Here is a 23,196-nt window from a genome sequence, read left to right on the forward strand (position 1 = left end):
TGGGGGGTCCAGTCAGTAATGCTGTCTAAGAACACCATTAATTCAGTCATGTACTACCCAAATCATTCATAATGTTTTAAAAGAGGAAAAAACTATTATAACAAATTATTTCTGCTTGAGGATATACACATAATTTTCACCTAATTTAAAAAGATTCAATTTACTCACCTCATCCCATTCTAAAATAAAGCTTTGGATTTTAGAACCATTGTCACTAGGTGCCTAAAAGAAACACCAAAAAACAAAATGAGTACAAATTAGTACGTTTGTAAAAGATACTGTGATGATCTAATTTGAGGAACTGATTGTGTTACAGATGTTCTCTGTGACTTAACTCCAGAAAAACTGCACAGAGAATAGATACACATGTATTTATAACCTCACAATCCTTTTAAATACAAGGAAAGAAACAAAGCAAGAGGCTACTCAAGTTTTTCTGAACGGCAATCTCTTGTAGCAAGAACGAACTTAACTTTTATGATCCATTATAAAAAAAAAAAATCACTTTGCCTTTTATCAGAAGGTTTTTATCAGCTTTAAGTTCCTAGGATTGATCCTGTCATTTTCATTAAAACTCATTTTACAATCTAAAAGTATACTATGTAATACACCAGAGTGAAAGAACCAGAGGGCAGGGAAGAACTCCAAGGGGCACACTGTCTGGATCTTTGCTTCTAGACACAATGTGCCGTTACCTAAGATAAGACTGCTCATTCATCAATCTGCTAATCTTCAGTGGTGAAAATTTCAGTCTCCCTTAGCATTTTATTCTATTTAATCACTCTAGAACTCAAGAGTTTCAACCTTGTTTCTACTTGAATTTTCTTTCTACAATTTCAACTTGTTTCCTCTCTTTAGTCCTCACTTTAGATGCAGAACAACCGATCACTACTCTCCTTATAACTTCATCCATTTGAAGACAAGTGACTCTAAAACTCCTGTTATAAAAATTAAAAAACCTTAGTTTTAAAAAAATTTCCTTATTTATTTATTTTGAGAGAGAGAAGGGGCAGATGGGGGGGAGGGGTGGAGAAAATCCCATACAGGCTCCTCATTGTTGGCACAGAGCCCAACACAGGGGGTTGATCTCACAAACCTGTGAGACCATAACCTGAGCTGGTATCAAGAGTTGGATGCCTAAGTGATGGAACCACCCACGTACCCCAAATAAGCTTGACTTTTGAAAAAGTTCTCCAGAGAACTGTAATTCTCTGGACTCTATCTAGTTTTCATATAATATTGGCAACCATGTTAATAGCAATCAAAGATGGTCAAATTTTTAATGAAGAGTCTTTTCTAACATGGAGGTCCCAATTATCTGTGAAACATCAATACAGATCTTATGTTTCAAAGTTAAACAATTTTTTTAATGTTTATTTATTTTTGAGAGAGAGAATGTAAGCAGGGAAGGGGCAGAAAGAGAGGGAGACACAGAATCTGAAGCAGGCTCCAGGCTCTGAGCTGTCAGCACAGAGCCTGAGGCGGGGCTTGAACTCACGAGCAGTGAGATCATGACCTGAGCTGAAGTTGGATGCTTAACTGACTGAGCCACCCAGGTGCCCCTTATGTCTCAAAATTTTAAAAAACTGTATAATTTTTAACTGGTTAACATGACCAGAATTTGCTATGTAAGTTACAGGAATAGCTCACTGATTGGCACAGCAATGGCACTTATAAATGATTACAGCAGGGATCGGGCAGAACTGAAACCCTGGGAAATTCAACTCTTACACAGCAGAGGAAGAGAATCCCAAGATAAAGACTGCAAGTCTCAGCAACAAGTGTGTGATATAAAAATATACTTCCCCAGAGTTAATGCCGCCAGATTGTTCTAGTCTAGTTGCTAAGTTTGCACATGTATTTTCCTTAATTTCTTCTACTTTATTTTGTGAAGCTTTTCAAGTCAAGGAAATGGATTCTCCTTGAGTCCTTGGGAGAAGCATGCCTATAGTAACACCTTGAATAACCTGTGACCATTTCTCCAAGATAGAGGGGAAACTATTAAGTGTAAAGTGTTTTACATTATCTCATTTAATCCTTATATCAGCTCTTTACAACTGTTATCCAAACTATACAGAAGAGGAAATGGAGGTTTTAAACAACCCAAATAAGTAGCCCCAACCATGCTGATTACCATGCATATATAGGGCCATTTCTGAAGAGTACAAGCCTGGGTAACCTGTGTGGGCCACAAAGAGGTAGCACTGTTTATATCCTACACAGACCTGCTAGGATACTGTTAAAGACAAATTTCAAAATTCAATTTTATCTTTAGAATAAAGAGCAGTGCCCTACAGAAATCCCAACCTACATGAAGGTCACTGGGCTGCTACCCTAACTGTCCTACCAAAAGGAAAGAACCTTAGCATACTGACAAACAAAATGCTACTCTGACATGAAATAAAATTAGTCATACTTAATCACACATGAAAATGTATGTAGAACATACTTGTCTGATTTATGTGTGCTAACAGCACTTGAGTACTTCTTCCTACATAAAGCATCTAATATCCTCAAAAGAACTAAGGACTAACAAGCCCCAAACAAGTAGTAAGCTCCAAATTTTCAAAATCTTTCAGAAAGAAAGCTATCCCTGAGTTTTACTCTTTGGGTATAAGCAGATAATTAAATAAAGACTAGCAGTTATTTTTCTCTTTGCAAATCAATGGTTGCTATGGTATTCCCTTCTGGGGGATGTTTATACATTTTGTTGGGGGTGTTTCTGACTATCACAGTAAGGGCAGAGGGAGGAAAGGCTGACTTTTAGGACTGGGGATCAAGGATGCTAATGGTTCTGCACAGCATGGGGCAATACACACAATGAAAAATTGTTCTCTTTCTCTAGGACTTCTCTGAATGTCTTCCTGGACATCCACGTAGGTGAAATATCTGTTTATAATTATCAGAGCCTAGAACCTAATTTCATTTTACAAGGTATTTTTTTTCTATAGTTTTAAGTTACTGGATTTTGCCAAAATATAACTACTCTGCAATTTGAGAAAGACTACTTAATTTTGTTCAAAAATTTACTAACACTCGTGTATCATTTCAGCAAATCATGTCTCCAATGACAATGCTATATGTGGTATTTGAGTTACCAGTTCTATCTGTGGTATATGTTTACTTCATTATATCTCCTTGTGCAGGTGGACCTAAACATTTATATGTTAACATATATATTATTCTATTAAAATGCAGAGTATTTAATGGAATATTCCTTTAAGCCATCATATTGATATTTTTAAAACTCTGAGTCTAGTTATTATAAACCCCATTTTAGGATAAAATTCAGGATAAAGACATTGGGATGAGCTTGAGAAGCACTGCTGAGACTCTTAATGTTATCCCATGTCCAGTACAATAAGGACTGATAATTATATATGAATCTTTTCTGCTATATTTACATATAGTGAAGAAAAGCCATTAGGAGTATTACTTAAAGATATAACAAATGCCCATATACTATATGTAAAGAAGAAGAGCAAGTTAGCTTAGAGTTCTTTTTGTATCCAAAAAAAAAAAAAAAACCCAAACAACAACTGAAATTTAATATTAGTGGGGGTGGGAGGAGTAAACGTCCAGTTGGAAATACTCTAAAGAATATTGTTACCTTCCATTGCAAAGTGAGTGAATTTTTGGTCCGATTGGCTATCCTTGGTGGATTAGGTACATCAGGTTCACAGCTTAAGGTGGTAAAGCTTTCAGCTTCTGAAGGAGTTCCCTTTATAGAATTATATTCTGCCTGGACTCTATGGTGATAAAATATATAGTTTTAACCAGCAGAATCACTGTATCCTACCTTCAACAGCCATCAACCTTTATGTACTTGGAAATTAGTAAGGTGCCCTCTAAATATTCTATCTAATTCTATCTAAGAAAACATGGGTGGAGTTTCTGGCCGGCTCAGTTGGTAGCTTGATCTTGGTGGTTGTGAGTTGAGGGCCCATGTTGGGTATAGAGATTACTTAATTTTTTTTATTTTTATTTTTTAATGTTTATTTATTTTTGAGAGACAGACAGACACAGAGCACGAGCAGGGGAGGGGCAGAGAGAGGGAGACACAGAATCTGAAACAGGCTCGAGGCTCTAAGCTGTCAGCACAGAGCCCAATGCGGGGCTTGATCTCACAAACCGTGAGATCATGACCTGAGCTGAAGTCAGTGCTTAACCGACAGAGCCACCCAGGAGCCCCTTTAATTTTTTTTTTAATGTTTGTTTATCTTTGAGAGACACACACACACACACACACACACAGAATGCGAGCAGGGAAGGGGCAGAGAGAGAGGGAGACACAGAATTCAAGGCAGGCTCCAGGCTGAGTTGTCAGCACAGAGCCTGATGTGGGGCTCAAACCCATGAATGGTGAGATCATAACCTGAGCTGAAGTTGGATGCTTAACCAACTCAGCCACCCACGCGCCCTGAGATTACTTAAATAAAGTCTTTAAAAAAAAGAAAACACATGCATTAGAAGTAAAGGATGGCCCTTAAAAAAAAGAAAGACAGGATAGACCCTTGGCTTTCATCTTTTTTTTAATGCAACCCAAAGTAAGAAACACATTTTAAATTGTGACAAAACTGTATGTGTGATTATGTACTTTCTCATACACATACTTGAAAGGAAAGAGTCCTGAAACAATATCCCTAAGGGTAATATACAGATACTTTCCATTCTATTTGATTATTTCTTTTAAATAATGCTGAATCTAATCCACAAAATTTCATGATTCAATATGGGTTGCAATCTACAGTTTGAAAAGTACTCAGATGGACAATACTTAGGGTTCACCCACAGAAAGTCTAATTAAAGATTTAATTTTATAGTTTAATAGGAATAATCCTAACCACAAATACTTTTTTTTTTTTTTAAACAGAGGTGACTAACCAAGTACACATTAATGACTCACAGCTGGGAAGGCTGAAAATGTTGGTAATTTATAATAGAACTACGCAGAATAAAACAGTATCTAAGTTACTTCTTAGTTAAATGTTGTGATTTTTTTTTTTTTTTTAAGATTTTAAGTAATCTCTATACCCAACGCAAGGCTCGAACTTAACAACCCCTCCATCAAGAGTCACACACTCCACTCACTGACTGAGCCAGTCAGGCGCCCCTAAATGTTGTGAAATTTTAAGAGTTTTAATATCCCAAACTCTTTCTGGAACAGGATGTAGTAAAAATACATTAAGTACAAGCCAAATATTATTTATGTTTCTGTTTAGTAAAAATTTCAAAAGCTGGGAGTTTTCCATGTGATAAATTAGATATGTAGACATATTATTATCTATATATTCATTCCAATCCAAAAATCTTACAAACAGGATGATTAACCCTTCAATATAACATTTCAATGCAATGTTTTTGGTTTTTGTTTTTTTTTTTGGAATGTATTAATAATTATACCAAAAGAAAAACCAAAGCCAACATATTCCATGTTTTAAATCCAAAATTAGTACTTAAATTATATGCTACGCTTTTAATGAAATCATTTTAAAAAACTACCTACACTATATCATATTAGAGCAATACACAGGAGTTCCTTACTTTGCATGGTAATCTGTAGCTGGCTTGAGATCATTTAAAGTGACACTTGTTTCTTCTCCTCTGGGGGAAAAAAAGGAACATTTCACTGTCTGATAAATAAGCATTTCCAGAAGATTTACATTATGTGCTACCGTTTGTGGTAGTTTATGAAATTATACAGCTTTTTACTTTACCAACTATAACCATGTTCAGATTCCACTAGTACAGAATTTGTGTAATAAGGATATGTGCCAAACTTATGTATTTGCATATCACTTTAAAACAAAAAGGTGTCCTAGGCAAATCAATTGTGTAAGCCAAACTTTTTTTTTTGAAGTGTAGTCAGGAAAGATATTTAGTTTATTAAAAAAATTAAAATCAGTACAGTTTCAATTATTTAAAAATCCATTTTGCCCAATTAAAATGTGAAATACCACGTGTGCTCCTGAAAGCAAAACCACTAAATTTTTACAAGGAGTGTGCCACTACTGCATTTTATTAGAATGTAACATGGAACCTTATTTAAAAATTTATAGTTTAATGAGATTAGAAAAAAAGTGAATAATCTGAAGTATAGCATTTTACTCATGGCCACTATTACACTTTCAGGTTTTCAAACATAATGGCACACATCTTTTTAAAATAATAATTTGATACGATTACTTGTATATGTGGTCAAAAACCCAGACCATTTTCCATCTTTTTGTAAAAATCACTATTCTCTGTTCCATTTCCTTCAGCCAAATTTCTCTCCTCTCATTTTATGACACCCTCCTCCATCTTTTCTCAAATCAAAACCAGGAAATATGAGAAAGAAAACCTTTCCCATTGAGGGAAGAACACTTAATGAATTGGGCAGTTTCAGTAGAATCTTCGGAGAGAGACCTTAATTGGTGCAGAGTAAAGAAGGTGACTAATGTCTCTCTTCTGCTCTCTGATCAGGCTGCAAATGGAAATAAATGCTTCATCTTAGCAGACAGCTATAACTAACTAGAAACAGCCATTAACATAAAAAGAAACCTTGATGTTGATGGTCTTTTATCTCTTATTTACCCCATAGGTAACTCTGTCTCCTTTAAGACATATGAATAGAATAAACACAAGGAAGTCTCAACAGAGAGAAGGAGACAGGACATTTTTCTAACCGTACGTTACTAGATGATAGATACTGGAGCAGTTTCACTTTCCTTTCTTCCTTACATTAGCTATTTTTTGAAAAGATACCAAGAAGGCTATGTGTCCAGTGTTCTATGCTAATTATCATCATTCAAATGACTAACCCTTTTGCAATCTTCCCAGTGCTTAAATTATAATAATCAACTTCACTCTTTATTTTTCCATTAGAATAAGCAATATAAACCATTTCTATTTGACAAACGAAAAAAACTATTTTACAACTGTCAGTCATAAATGTCACATTTTTAGCCAATGACTCTAAGGCTTCTTGGTGTGTAATGAAACTTTTGACCCAAGGAAATAAAACTTTTGAACCAATCAAAATATGATTATTAACATACTAACATACAAATAAGGAACAATGATACTAACTTCATTTTACAATAGGGCATTAGCTTGACATGTAAGAATTAAAGCCAACTCCTTGGAGGAGAATTACCTGATTTCACAAGTTCACAATCTAAGAGTTCTCCATTTCTGATCTGGGCTTCTACTGCTACGATTTATACTTATATCTCAGGAATATGTGAACAGTGAAACATTTATTAGGGAGTCTACTGAAAACTACTAAAGCTGAATGTGGCCAATGAAAGCAATTATTCCAAGGGAGTGTAGACAGATGTGTACCAGCTGGCATTGGGATTACATACACTGAAATCAGTATCAATTATCAATTAATAGATTCAAAATGAAAGCATCAAGAGGGAAAAACAGAACAAAATTAGTATTAAGCTCTTTATATAAACCCCTGGCTTATATAATGGGAGGGAGTGAAACATAACAAATACTTACGCATACACACTTTTATATTTCCCATCTTTCCCAGTACTTGAGACCAGAATATCGTAACTATAGAGCTCTGGCACGGTAGTCTCATCTGTTTCACCATTTATGAAGCTGGAAGGAGGTGACCAGGTTAGTACTACTGTCCTTGACTGGATGTCTGAGGCCTGCAAAAACATAATATTTAGAGCTGTCTGAAACAACTGTAATGAGCACAAGGAACAATGAAAATCTAATGAGGTTTCAAGATTAAACAAAATATATCTACTGTATCTACTTATACAAAATGGCTCACAAACAGAAGCCTATCCATTTGTAGAAGAGATATAATTTATTGTGAAAGGGCAAATGGGTTCAATAAAAAAATCCAAGGACCATTATGGGCCACTTAAAACTATTAGTGTAAACACCATACACAAAAAAGAATGGGGGAAAAAAGTCCACTTATAACGTATTTGAAAAGGTTCATTTCCTCAATTTAGAAAGTATCTTATGGGGTACCTGTTTCAGTCTAGTGTCTAACTCTTGATTGTGGCTCAGATCATGATCCAATGGTAGTGGGACTTAGTCTTCTGTCAGGCTCTGTGTGAGCATGGAACTTGAGATCTCTTTCTCTCTCTCTTTCCCTCTCTCTCCCCCCTGGCCTCCCCCTCTCTCTTTCTGCCCCTCTCCTCTGCTTGTGCTCCCTGCTTTTAATTAAAAAAATAAAACTAAAGTGTCTTACAGTAAGAAAACAACTCGAGAAAAATGAGCAAAGGATATAAACTGACTAAAGAAATATAAATTGATAATCTAACAAATGATGTGTAAATGCAGTCACAATTAAATAAATGTAAATTAAAACAAGATACCACTTTTCATCCAACAGACTAGGAAGATTAAAAAGTTAGTAATGTGTCCACTGTGTTAAGGTTTATAGAAATGAGTTGAAGTATATATACAACGTTGTATTAGTTTCAGGTGTATAATACAGTGAGACTGAACAATTCTATACATTTCTTAGTGCTCACCATGGTAAGTGTATACTTTTCTTTTTTTTTTTAAGATTTTATTTTTAAGTAAACTCTAAACCCATTGTGGGGCTTGAATTCACAACCCCAAGATCAAGAGTCACATGCTCCATTGAACTGAGCCAGCCAAGCACCCCTGATAATGTATTCTTAATCCCCTTTATCTTTTTCACCCATCCCCACATTAATTTCCCCTCTGGCAACCACCAGTTTGTTCTATGTATTTAAGAGTCTGTTTTTTGGTCTCTTTTCTTGTTTGTTCATCTGTTTTGCCTCTTAAATTCCACATAGGAGTGAAATCATATGATATTTGTCTTTCTCTGACTCATTTCACTTAGCATTATACTCTCTAGGTCCATCCATGTTGTTGCAAATGGTGAGATTTCATTCTTTTTTATGGCTGAGTAATATTCCATTGTATATATGTTACCTATATACCACATCTTTATTCATTCATCTATGAATGGATGCTTGGGATTGCTTCCATACTTAGCTATTGTAAGTAGTGCTGTAACATAAGAGTGCATAGATCTTTTTGAATTAGTGTTGAATTAGTGTTTTTGTTTTCTTTGGGTAAAAACCCAGTAATCGAATTACTGGATCATATAATAGTTATGTTTTTGACTTTTTGAGGAACCTCCATATTGTTTTTCATAGTGGCTACACCAATTTGCATTCCCATTAAAGTGTATGAGGGTTCCTTTTTCTCCACATCCTTGCCAACATTTGTTATATTCTTTTTGATTTTAGCCATTCTGACAGGTGTAAAGTGGTATCTCATACTGGTGTAGTCCCAATAGTTTAATTTTGCTTTTGTTTCCTTGCCTAAGGAGACATATATAGAAAAATGTTCTATAGCTGATGTCAAACAAATTGTTGCCCATGTTTTTTTCTAGGAGTTTTATGTTTTCAGGTCTCAAATTTAGACCTTTAATCCATTTTTAGTTTATTTTCATGTAATTGCATTCATAATTAAATAAATGCAAATTAAGACAAGGTACCAATTTTCTTCCAACACATTGGGAAGATTAAAAAGCTAGTAATAACCATTGTGTTCAGGGTTTGGAGAAATGCACACTCTCTTAAATGTAGGTAAGACTATATATTAGAGTATGTATTGGTATGATCTTTGTGTAGAGCTACTTGGGAACTATCATAAAAATTTACTTTATAGTTCAAGAATTCCATTCCTGGTAACTTTTTTCAGTAAAATATCCTATGAACTTACATAAGTACATAAATATATGGAAATCATCTGAAATGAGTCTTCTATTTGTATGCTACTTTAGAGGTAAAATTTGCTTTTATATTCATCTCATTTGATTCTTGCAATTACCCTCTAAGACAAAAAAGATACATTTTACAGAAGAAACGTATTCAGAAAGATTAGGTGACTTCTTTGAAGTCACTCAACTAGTAGTGAGTAGGACCTGAATAAATCAGTTCTTTTCCCATTACACAATGCCTCCATACTGAACTCACTTCTAGGTAGCAGCTGTTTTCAGCTAAAACAGTAGTTAGGAAGCTACTGAAATGACAATCCCCTTGTATGGATACTGGGATCAGGAAGTGAGAGAATTATTCTGAAGATAACTCAAAGGTCGAGTCTAAGGAAACCTGGAGTCATCAGACGTTTCAGTGAACATTAAAAGGAAAAGGAGAGGATAAAAATTCTGAAAGTAAAAAGGTACTGAATAAAAGGCAATCGATGTCTAATTTTAAGCATTATTAAAATAGGGGGTGGGAGGGAGGAAAAAAGAAAAAAAAAAAGATGTCAGTAGATTTTGACAGAATGAGACTTAAAACAGTTTCAAAGAAGCCCAATAATAAAGACAAATACTTTCATCTATACAGTTAATTATTTCTAGCATGTGAGGAAATACAATACCATTATACTCCATTTTATGGAAGAAGTAGTTTCAGAAAGGTTAAGTGACTTGTAGGTCACTCAACCACTGAATGTGTAGCTGAGGCTGAGATTAGCACCATGTTCTCCCCTACACACTGCACCTGAGTCACACTGAGTGAGCTTTTTTTTTTGGGGGGGGGGGGTTCTCAAATGTGCCATGTTCAGTATTTTTCAAACATTGGTCACTTTGCACTACTCTCCCCACACTAATTCCCACCCCCACCCATAGCCCACAACATCCAATTACTACTTTTTCTTTAAATTTCAGTTCAATTATTCTTCCTTAGGGAAATTTATTTTGACACCCTGTCAAGGCCTAGCCCCCCTATTATTGTATTTTCTTATAGCACTGTATCTCTTTGTTCTGGCACTTCACAGATAGAATTTTATATTTACTGCATGATTTATTCTACTAACTGAAGCTCTGAGGGCAGGGGCCATACCTATCCTTTGCTTTTCATCCTATCTCCAGCTTTTAGCACAGCATGTGGGATTTTATTACTGGTCAAATATTTATGGAATAAGTGAAAACTCATTTAGTTTGATGCTCTAAATGAACCAGAGCATGTGAAAACAACTACACACACACACACACACACACATACACACACACTCTCCTGACCTACACTTCACAAGTAATTTAGTAAAGGAGTTATAGCTACCCAAACTATAAAAACAAACTAAAATAAAACAAAGCAAAACAAAACAATCAGCATTACTTTGTTTATGACACAGGACTTATTTTACAAAATTACATCTTCCTCATAATGCTGGGCAAGAAATTCTTTAAAAGAATTATTCCACAATTTATGGCCTGAAAAATTACACTTTTAATATTATATACTATAACAAGTAAATACTGCTGGTATTAGCCAGTATGTCATTCAAATACCAATCCTATTAAGGCTTGCAAATTTCTTTTTTTAGTAAATCTAGTGATATACATAGATCTTGGAAGGACATTGACTGAATTTCAATACTACTTATTAAACCCGCTCTTGCTTCAGATTCCTCTTCTGTAAAATAGGGAAAATAGTACACAGAAGGTTGTTCTGGAATTAAAGAAAATAATGGATATGTTTTCGAAGTACTTTGAATAGAATCTGACACTAGTAAACTTGCATTAGCTATTACTATGGAATAATTTTGCTCATGTTTCTATAATTTACATGTATAAACTCAGTTCTGTTTTGAGAGAGAGAGCGAGTGAGCAGAGGAGGGGCAGAGAGAGATGGAGACACAACAGATTCTGCACTGTCAGAGTGGAGCTCGTTTTTTAATGGGCTTAAAAAATTCAATTTGTATGAGCATTTAAAATTAATCTTATGTCAAATCTGATGTAAATATATTTCCTATTAGGAATGATAGCCTTTACTTAGGCTATTTAAAAAACAAGCAGAAAATTTTACGTAGCCAGTTTTACTGCCATACCTTTTGCTGATTTTCTGATTTCTGCCGTTACATCTATACTTATAAAGGGCTAGGGAATATTAACTTTCTTCTATAGTTTAATTCTTTTTACATCTAGAGTTAACTGAATACATTTCACATGGAAATAGTATAAACAGATTTTTAAAAAACTGATGATCAGTGGTACTCACATTATTTATTACATCCTTGTCTCTTCCAATGATTTTCAATGTCATTGCTTAATGACATATGAAGCATATATTAAATCCTAGTTTAAAAAATGAATTCTTGGGGGTGCCTGGGTGGCTTAGTCAGTTGAGGGTCCGACTTCGGCTCAGGTCGTGATCTCACGGCTCTCGTGAGTTTGAGCCCTGCATTGGGCTTGCTGGTGTCAGCCTGTCAGCAACAGAGCCTGCTTCGGATCCTCTCTCTGACCCTCCCCTGCTCACGCTCTCTCAAAAAATAAAAAAAAAAACATAAAAGAAATGAATTCTTGACTGACTATTCTGTTTCACTGATCAACAGATCTCTCCTTATATGAGATCTACACTGATCCATTATTGATATCACATTACTTATAATACAGCTTTTTTAAAAAAAAATATTAAATTTATTTACTTATTTTTGAGAGATTGAGAGAGAGCGAGCAAGCAGGGGAGGGGCAGGAAGAGAGGGAGACAGAATCCCAGGCAGGGTCTGCACTGTCTGCATGGAGCTGCATGTGGGGCTCGAACTCATGAACTGTGAGATCATGACCTGAGTCAAAACCAAGAGTCAGACGCTTAAGCAACTGAGCCACCCAGGCACCCTAAATTTTTATTTAAGTAATTTCTATACCCAATGTGGGGCTCGAACTCATGGCCCCACGATCAAGAGTCACGTGTACCTCTAATATGGTTTTAAGAAAGGACTTAATTAAAATATACCAAAATCCTATGTGAATAATACTGAATATAAATGTCAAGAGAATACATACAATACTTACCACTGGTTTGACAATGTTGGAAAGAAGTGCTTCAAAAGCTTTAGTTTCTTCATCTTTCTCTTAAAAAAAAAAAAAAAAAGAATATTAAAAAATGAACTAAATACATTCATCCCTCTCCCTCCACAATGTGTCTTCTGAAACTATGTTTGTAATCTGAGATTTTTATTTCCTAGTTTTTACTTTAGTTCATATTCAGCAGTTTGTGGCTCTTCAGGATTCTTCACTTCAGTTTCTATTTCCATTTTAACTGTGATCACTAATTATAATACCATTATATATATATATATCTGAACCAGTCACTAAGTTTTTCTAATATAAAGTATATTGTTTTTCATAGTTAAAAAAAAATACTCTCTGAAATTCTCATTTCCCAATCTCCTACCTCTTAACAGTTACAAGTTAACTATTTGTTTCTTAAAAGGTCTTAACTATGGTTCCCAAAATATAAATGACTTGACCAGAACTTGTATTCATAACTGATATATCTGAAACTTTAGCTTAACTCTTCTGAAATATCATTCATTCTGATTTCAGAATGATCAGAAGGTCTCAAAATTATGGGGAAATATTTTTGTTAATATAACAGTTATGAGGTTGTTAAAGCATTAAAATGTGTTGGTGAGGAATGGAAATCATAAAGAAAAGGAAGTAGTGCTCAGAGTTCATATAGTAGAAATTACTCACAAGCTGGGGAAGGTTCCTAAGGAAATATGGGGATTTTAAGAGAAAAAACTTCTGAATAAAGTAATGGAGACTACTCAATCCTAACTACAGAGTATATAGATAGACTGGTAAATGACACAATGAGTTGCTTTCAAGGACTTACATATAAAGAAGTTGGGAGAAATAAAAAACTGAAGTTGATAAAAACCAGAACAGCCATGTCAAAGGCACAGAAAGAGAGGAAAATGAATATGAATGAACTTTATTAGGGTTTTTCTTTCAGACAGAAATTTCTCTTGGCTAGTAAAATTTACAATATAAGGGAAATTACTAATTGAGCTTTCCCAAACTGTAAAAAGAAGTACCCTAGCAACAATTTGGGTTCTAAAACTTTTTCTCACATTTAGAAGTGTTATTAATCTACAGCTTATCTGGAGCATGATGAAATAACTGAAAGAATATACTTTTGGTTGATTAAATAATGATGAAAAGCACCAACAGGAATAGATGAGTGTTTTAAATAGTTACCTTCTATTTCTGTATCAATTTGTGCACCACCTTTCCCTTTCCCGGACTTGTTCTTTGTTGATCCTATGTTTACACCACTAGCATTTTGCGCTTTTATAAGCCCATTATGTTCATTTATGGGAGAAGGGCATTTCTGGGGTGATGATGGTGGACTGCTCATTTTATCCTTCTGTGTTCCTTGGCGATCCTTTAATTTTTTCTGCAAACGTTCATATGTTTTGCTAGATCTTTCATCTCTAAAGTTGGACCTTCCATGTGTAGAGTGAGCATCTAAGAAGAAATAAAAATAGAAGGAATGGGAAGTAAATTTATCATTACATTATATAAAAATTATTATGAAACATTACAAAGAATAATTCTGCAAAACAAAGCTATTTCTATTTATCCATCAACTGACAGAACCAAGCTTTTTGATTATAATTATATATATCAAATAAATTTAGAGATATTTCTCTTCTTCATCTTTTCCCAATTAACTATTAATCTCCACAGAAGCAGCTTGGTGGTACGTTATGATAATCATAGGTGGGGAATAAGATCTGAATTGAAATGTGTACAGTTCTTTTTTTCTTCTGCTCTTTTGTAGCCATCATTTTTAGCATCTCTTTCAACTTCAAACATATAAAATACGTAAACAGAAAACCACCACCTGCCTAAATTCCCTGACGACTAAAACAAAACAAAAAACAAAACACCACAAACCAAATCATTACTGAAAAATAAAGTTTTAGGAATTAAGGAAAAAAAGTGGGATTGTTTACTAAGAACAGAATCCAGGTACAAAATACTGCATCTCTGTATATCATAAACTCAAGGGTGTGATTCAGAAGAACATATTTATTTTACTAAAAGTCACATAACACTATAATAAAATCAATAAACTCCAAAAATATTGTTAAATTAATTGTCTTCAGAGTTTTTTAGTTTTAATTTAAAATCTGTAATGAGAAAAATATTTTTTAAAAAGCCTCAAAAATCTTAGTAAAGTTTTCATTTATCAGTGTTTTAAGAAAATTAGTACAATACTCTTGAAATGAGTATCACAAGGATAGGTACATAAAACATTAGCATAAAAAAAAATAGGCATTTGGTTATCTACATGTAAAAGAATGAGTCTGGACACCTACCTCACACCATATACAAAAATTAAAATGAGTCAAAGACCTAAATGTAGGAAGTAAAACTATTAAACTCATAGAAGGAAACACAGCTGTAAATCTGTATGACTTTGGGTTAGATAATAGTTTCTTTGATATGACACCAAAAGCACAAGCAATCCAAGAAAAATAAATCAGATTCACCAAAATTTTCTTTTCTGCATTAAAGGATACCACTGAGAAAGTGAAAAGACAATACGGGAGAAAATACCTGCATATCATAAATCTGATAAGGACTTGTATCCAGAATACATCAAAACTATTACAGCTCAACAATAAAAAGACAAATAACCCAAATTAAAAAAATGAGTGCAGGATTTGAATGGAGATCTCTTGAAAAAAGATAAACAAATGGCCACTAAAGCAAATGAAAAGATGTTCAATATCAGTAATGAGACAGGCAAATCAAAACCACAATGAGACAAAAGTTCATACTTACCAGAATGGCTAGAATCAAGTTTTAACAAGGATATGGAGAAATTAGAACCCTCACACATTGCTGATAGAAATGTAAAATAGTGCAAACACTAAGGAAAAGTTTTGCAGCTTCTCAATATAAGCCAGCAATTCCACTCTTAGATATATACCCAGAAGTGAAAACCTGTCTACTTGTTTACAACTGTCAAGGCATCATTATTCATAATAGACAAAAAGTGGAAACAACTCAAATGCCCATCAGTTAATAAATGAGTAAACAATGTTATATCCACATAATGTAGTACTTTTCAGCCATAAGCAGGGAGTATCATCATGCTACACTCTTGAACTAAGCCTTAAATAGCCTAAATGAAAAAATGCTAGACATAAAAACAACATATTGATTGAACATTTATATCAAATATACATATTGTGCATATATTTATATGAAGGAGCTAGAATTTCCTTTTCATGGAGGCAGCTACCGGTTATAAAACTGTTATTTGGATCCAGTGGCGGATGCTTTGGCTTATAATCTTAAATACAATACGACTCTTGTCTTCCATCACCGGGTAGCTAGTTTTTAAATTTGTACCCTTTAATGGGTTTGTATTTTTCACTTTACTTCACAACATTATGAATCATATCCATGTATTCTAATATCCCCTCTGAACAACAATGGGTTCTAACAATGCGAAATAGCAATAATTATCACATCTAGTTTTTTATTGTAATTTTCTCAAACACCTTTTTAAAAATAAGTCATAATAGAAGAATGAGACTGATTTGTAGTATAAACTCTTACTACTCAAGTTTTCACTGGACCACTGCATGAGCCTTACCTGGGAGTTTGTTAGAGATGCAGAAACCCAAACTCCACCCAGACCCACAGAATCAATATGCATTACTTGGGCAACAGAAGTTAAGTTTGAAAAGTATATATGATACATGACATAACATATAAGATACTGCTTATAGGCTATGCTGTGTATTTAAAGTTCTATATTTAGAGTTGTTTACTCTGTAAATTTACTAAACATTAATGATAGATACTACTAAGTGCAGGTGACAAATAAAAAAGATTTAGTTCTCAGGGGGTTTACTGTCAAACAACGAAGACAGACATACAAATTAAAACAAAATCAAATTGTGTTAAGTTCTGTGAAGGAAACAGGTTTCAGTGTGAGTGACTGATAAGATCACAGAGGGTCTCTATGAAAGCTGAAATCTATCGGGAAAAAAACAGAGCCTTCTACAGAAAAGGGAAAAGAGCATTCCTGGTGGAGAGAACATGGTGTTCTCAAAAAGAGCTTGGAGGTTTTGAAAAGCTGAAGGGGGTGGGATGGGGACAAGTGGAACAAAGCAGTAGAGGCCACAGGGCAGGGCCTTATCCAGGCCAGTGGTTTGCAACCAGGGCCAATTTTGGCCCATAGGGTTCATTCAGCAATGTGTGGAGATAATTTTAGTTGTCACAACTGGGTGAGGATAGGGGAGGGTGGGCTGATATGCTACTGTCATCTGGTAGGTAGACAGCATGGCTTCTCCTGAATATCCTACAATGCAGTTTTGTGCTCCAAAACAAAGACTCATCCATTCCCAAATATCAAGAGTACAGAGGTTGAGAAATCCTGGTCTAAGGCAAGGTTCAGGATTTTATTCTAAATAAAATGAAAAGTTTAAATAAAAATAGAAATCAGATTTATATTTTAAAATGATCACTCTGGCTGAGCTTGGATGGCTGGGGGCAAGAATGACAGCAGAGAACCAACTGGAAAACTGCTCTTGCAGTTGTTCTGACAAGAGCTGACAGTGGACTAGATTTGAGAAGAAGTGGGGAAAAAAGATAAAACTGGGAAACTTCTGAAAGTAAAGCTGGTAACAATTGATGCAGGGGTTAAAGAAGTAACAATCAAATTTGACTATATGCCTTTCACTTGAGCAAACTGAGTGGCAGTGGTATCACGTATCAAGACAAAGACGACAGAAAAAGCAGGCTACATAATTGAGATTTATGTTTAGAAACAATATAACTGAGATGCATGAGACATTTAAGTGGAGGTATCAAGAAGAAATTAAGCCTTCTGAAGCTTAGAGGCCAGGTTTTGGCTGGAGATACAAACCTGAGAGGAATTAGTATATGGTATTTAAACCCATAGGAAAGAATAAGATTACTTCTTTGTGGATGTGTGTGTGGTTGTCTATTCTTCCCAATAATTTGTCAACTCCCCGGGGGCCAATGTTGTATCTTATTTTGTTTTTTCAGTCCTTTACATAACCTAGCAACTTTGGTAAGTGGCATCACAGCTTTAAGGATTTAACAACAGTATGATTACTCCTGGCTGAAAACTTTCCTCAGAGCCTAGTTGGCAAGACAGAAGAAAAGCTCTGGTTTGAACATATCCTCACTAAATATTGCTGCATGATAGAAGTTATTTTACCTTTTTGATTTTGTTTACTTTTTGCTTTGAAGGGTGATCATGAGGATGAAATACTTAACACAGTGCTTGGGCAAGAGAACATGAGTATGACACTAGGTTGGTCATTTCTTTTATATAATAGGAGGATAGACAGCATCTGTTCTATCCAAGTAAAGAAGAACTAATTCCATAAAATAGGAATATTTTTTATCTTACCTACATCTCCATATACTTGAGAAGATTGATACTGTGGCATATACTGTGTTGCCATGTCTCCAGCTCCGGTCACTGGTGAGTACATATGGCGTGGTGGAGGGGGCATCATGGTTGGGACAGGAATGAAACCAGGCAGAGGAGGAGGATGTGGAGAACGGTGTATAACTGTGTGACCACCAGGATGAAACTCTGGTGCCTGAGGAACCACAACAACTCTCCGAACACCATTGTCTTCAATAACCTACAAATTGAACATTAAACATTTCTTCCATAAGATATAAGCAATTCTTTTGTAAAAGGTTAGAGTAGGAATTTTTATAGCATTAGAAGTTCATTAGAAGTTCATATTAAATACACTAAGTACACATGAATTAGTAGTGAACAAGATGAGGTAGTTTTTATTATACAATGCAATATAAATCTTAAAACACTGATGAGATTAGCTAAATAATAATAGAAATAATGAACTACAATATCAGGTATTTATTCCTATGTGTTATGTGCATTTAGTGATGCGTTAACAACAAAAGGAGACTCAAGGAAATTTTTGGGTCAAATAACAACAGGATTAGGAATTAATTTCCTTTTCCATATTATGGGTAGGAATAAGCTGTGGAAAGAACACAAACTGTGAAATAGATATGGGGAAAAAAACTGGATCCAGGTATCTAAAATCAACCATATATTGCATTTAGGTACAAAATTCTTATGACCATGACCAGGAGAATTTTAACAGTTGAGGATCTTTTCAAGGGAGACAAACACCTAATATATTATTAACTCCCAGTTAAGCAAAGTATCTGTGGCTTTCAGTTTTAGAAATTACATATTTTCTTAAAGTTTTTATTTTAATTCCAGTTGGTTAACATACAGTGTCAAATTAGATTCTGGTGCACAATATAGTGAGTTAACACTTCCATACAACCCTGGATGCTCCTCACAAGTGCACTCCTTATTCTCCATCACCTATTTAACGCCAACTCCCCACACCCCACCGCCCCCGCTCTTGTAACCATCTGTGTGTTATCTATAGTTAAGTGTCTATTTCTTGGTTTGCCTCTCTGCTCCTTTTTTTTTTTTTCCATCTGCTCATTTGTTTTGTTTCTTAAAATTCCACATATGTGTGAAGTCATCTAGTATTTGTTTTTCTCTGACTTATTCTGCTTGGCATAATAAATACTCTCTAGCTTCATCTGTGTTGTTGCAAATGGCAAGATTTCATTCATTTTTATGGCTGAGTAATATTCCATTTTATATATACACCAAATCTTTTTTTCCCCTCAGATCTAGTATTAGGGTTCGGTTTAGTGACAGAAGAATGGTTAGAGTTAGGGTTAGGGGCAGTGTGAGGGTATGTGCCTAACTCTAACCTCTAACCTTAACCCTGAAGTTATCCTTCTGGAGAGGTCTCTGAAGTACTGGATAATAGGCACATATCCTCACACTGTCCCTAACCCTAACCATTATTCTGGCCCTAACCCATACCCTAATCTTAGAAATCATACCTTTTTGAAATGGGGTTTAAACTGTAGGAAAGGAGTTTTTAAAATGACAGATTTATTCCCTTTGAACCTCATTGGAGCTACAAGGAAAGCCTTCTGGATATAGGATTTTATCTCAAAATTAGGAATTCTTCTACCAAAACAGGGCCCCTACCTTTTTATTTTTATTTATTTTTTAATTGTTTTTAAACTTTTATTTATTTTTGAGAGAGACAGAGAGTAAGCGGGGAAGGGGCAGATAGAGAGGGAGACACAGAATCCAAAGGAGGCTCCAGGCTCTGAGCTGTCAGCACAGAGCCTGACGCAGGGTCAAACCCACATACAGATCATGACCTGAGCCGAAGTCTGATGCTTAACCGACTGAGCTACCCAGGTGCCCCAAGGGCCCTTACCTTTTTAGACTTACAAGATTACTATCAAGGTATAAGAAATCAATAATAATACTTTTCCCCTTCCTAAAGAAACAGAAAATTATTGAAATGCAAAGCGCTAACTTAAAGGCAAATCCTGATATTTTCAGGAAGAACAAGTTTTACTATTCTTTTTATTTATTTATTAAAAGCTTTTTTTTTAAAGAAAATGTTTATTTATTTTTGAGAGAGAGAGCGAGCGAGCACAAGTGGGGGAGAGGCAGAGAGAGGGAGACACAGAATCTGAAGCAGACTCCAGGCTGAGCTGTCAGCACAGAGCCTGACGCAGGGCTGGAATTTAGAAACTACGAAATCATGACCTGAGCCAAAGTCAGATGCTTAACCGACTGAGCCACCAAGGCACCCCAAGTTTTCTTAAGAATAGCAAATTTTGGGGGTGCATGGTTGTCTCCATAGGAAAAGCATGCAACTCTTGACCCTGGGGTTATGAGTTTGAGCCCCATGCTGGGGGTAGAGATTACATAAATAAACTTAAAAAAAAAAAAAGTAGCAATTTTTGTATTATAAATATATACATGCTTGGTAGATATATTAGAAAACACACTTGTTTAGGTATAGATAAGCTTAAATTACAAATAAATAATTATTGCTTTAGAAAAATTATAGTTACAATTAAAACAGCCTATTAAACTACCCTTACCTGTTGGAGTAGGAGAGGACTTGTAACATAGGACTAGAAGACCAAATGACTTCGCTGTTTTTTACATACTAACTCTAGAACTATAAATGCCTTGCTTCCAGCAAAATAAATGTCACATATCCTGCTTTTCTCCCTATTTTAACTCAGTTTTGAATTTAAAGCCTCAGACAAGTGTATGTAATTGGTAGAAATGAAATATCTGGATCCCTAGCTGGAGAATCTGGAAACCATAGCTTTTCACCCTCTAACCCACAGGAAGGGACATTAGGAGTCTGGAGTGGATTTTGAATAAGCCAAACCAGTGTCTGTTGCAATACACTACTTTCACCATTATCAACTCTCCAACTCACAAATATTAAATGACTCCCGTTGTTGATAGGATTACAGTCCATATTCTCTGACACTGTTCAGTCTTGCTCCAACCTACCTTCCTAGATGTATTTTTCTTCTACACCAAATCCTGAACCCTTAACTCCAGCCAGGCTGGTATACTAAAAACCTATCTTCATACAGACCTATACATTTCTGTATCTTGGACTTTTGTTTGTGCCATCTTTCTTCTACTCTTTGCCTCCCCTTAATCTATAACTACACAAATCCCATCCATCCTTCCATATCTAGCTCTAACTTTACCTTCTCCATTCATTTTAAAAGCATTTTTTAAAGTTTATTTATTTTTATTTTGAGAGAGAGCTTGAGCAGGGGGAGGGGCAGAGAGCGAGAGAGAGACAGAATCCCAAGCAGGCTCTGCACTGACAGCAGGGCTCGATCTCACAAACTGGGAGATCGTGACCTGAGCCAAAATCAAGAGCTGGATGCTTAACTGACCAGGCACCCCTAAAAAATAATTTGTTTTTGACCACAACAAAGACATTGGTAATAATTAAGGCAAGAAACTAATGTGAGTAATGTCTTCGTAGGGTCACATACACTAATAGGGAGGATAAACACAAAAACAGAAGTAAATCATTTATATAATTTTGCAAGGTGATAAATATTATGGGGGGAAAAACAGGTAAGTGAGACCAGAAGTATTGTGGGAGTAGGACAGATTGCAGATAAGATAGAGTGACTAGGATACGCCTTATTGGCAAAATATAATTTGAGCAGAACTGAAGGAATTAGCCATGGAGAAATCTGGAAGTGTGTTCTGGGCAGAGAAAACAGAACAAAGCCCCTAATAGATATAAGTAGCTTTAGTAGGAAGTCAGTGCAACTGGCTCAGTGTAAGAAGGAAGGGTAGAAGCAGGTAAGGTCAAAGAGTTAAAGGGAGTGGCCAGGTCAGGTAGGGCCATATGAGCTATTAAATACATGGACTTCAGTATTTACTCTCAGTGAAAGGGAAAACAATCACAAAGTTTTGGGCAGAAGGGTGATATAAGCCACTGGTGCCCAGCCAGAGGTGATTTTGTCCCCCTAAAGGGCATTTGGCAGTATCTGGAGACATTTTTGGCTGTCACAACTGGGGGCAGATACTACCAGAATCTAGTAGGTAGAACGGTCAGAGATGCTGCTCAATACCCTACAACACAGCAGACAATTCCCTATAACAAAAATTATTGGGCCTAATAAAATGTTTGTAGTGTCAAAGTTGAGAAATCTTGATATAACCTTACAATTAATAGGATTACTCTCTGGCTACTGAGTTGAGAATAGATTGTAGGGCAAGGGAAAAAAACAGGGAAACCAAGGAAAACAGGAAGCTATTGCAGTATCTAGGCAAGAAATGGTGGTGGGTTGGAGCAGGTGGTAAAAAGACATCCGCATTCTGCATATATTTGAAGGCAGAACAACAAGATGAGCTGATGACACCACTGGAGAAGTGAGAACAAGAAGTTATGGAAGGGTGGTGTTCCATCAACTGTGAAGGGGAAGGCTGTAGGGTAGAATAAATTATTTTGGGGGGTGAGATTTGGAGTTTTAGGTTTTGGACACATGAATTTGCTTATGTCTATGAGACATCTAAGTGGAAATGTTGAGTATGTAGTTAGATATACTAGTCTGTAGTTCTGAAAAGACTGCAAAAGGGCAACCAAGCAAGGTAGGAAGAGGACTGTGGAGTCTGGAAGTTTGGTGAAGTGTATTAAGGAGGAAAGATCAACTTTGCTGCTGAAAGGTCAAGTAAAATGAAGACTAAAAGCTGACCACTGGATTTGGCAATGTGAAAGTCACTGTGACTTGGATGAGGACAGTTTTGGTCCTCATCCCCTAATCACAGGGGCAGACCCTGACTGGAGTGGGTAAGAGACAAAGTGGGGAGCAGAATTAGAGAGATAAAAGCCCAATTTTGGGAACTATTCCTGCAGAGGGGAACATAGAAATAGAGGGGTGGCTAGTAGTAGCAGAATCAAATATCTTAAAATTTGTTTTTAGGGAGAGCAATTACAACATGCCAATATACTAATCAGAATGACCCATCAGAGAATAAG

The 23,196-nt window shown here is 35.5% G+C and overlaps 1 protein-coding gene across 6 annotated transcripts in view; it reads right to left on the minus strand.

Annotated features, from left to right (window-relative positions):
- FNDC3A (fibronectin type III domain containing 3A) overlaps window positions 1-23,196 on the minus strand; it is a 143,240-nt gene that overhangs the window by 30,482 nt on the left and 89,562 nt on the right. For all 6 annotated transcript variants that reach the window (XM_042914279.1, XM_042914352.1, XM_042914116.1 and 3 more), the window contains 7 exons: window positions 18,195-18,435; window positions 13,988-14,257; window positions 12,797-12,855; window positions 7,492-7,649; window positions 5,545-5,604; window positions 3,611-3,749; window positions 169-222 (listed from right to left, as the gene is read on the minus strand). In XM_042914279.1, coding sequence (XP_042770213.1) covers window positions 169-222; window positions 3,611-3,749; window positions 5,545-5,604; window positions 7,492-7,649; window positions 12,797-12,855; window positions 13,988-14,257; window positions 18,195-18,435 — 981 coding nt within the window. The remainder of the gene's footprint in view (window positions 1-168; window positions 223-3,610; window positions 3,750-5,544; window positions 5,605-7,491; window positions 7,650-12,796; window positions 12,856-13,987; window positions 14,258-18,194; window positions 18,436-23,196) is intronic.

This window comes from Panthera leo, chromosome A1, assembly GCF_018350215.1.
Source record: "Panthera leo isolate Ple1 chromosome A1, P.leo_Ple1_pat1.1, whole genome shotgun sequence".
In the NCBI taxonomy this organism is placed as follows: domain Eukaryota; kingdom Metazoa; phylum Chordata; class Mammalia; order Carnivora; family Felidae; genus Panthera; species Panthera leo.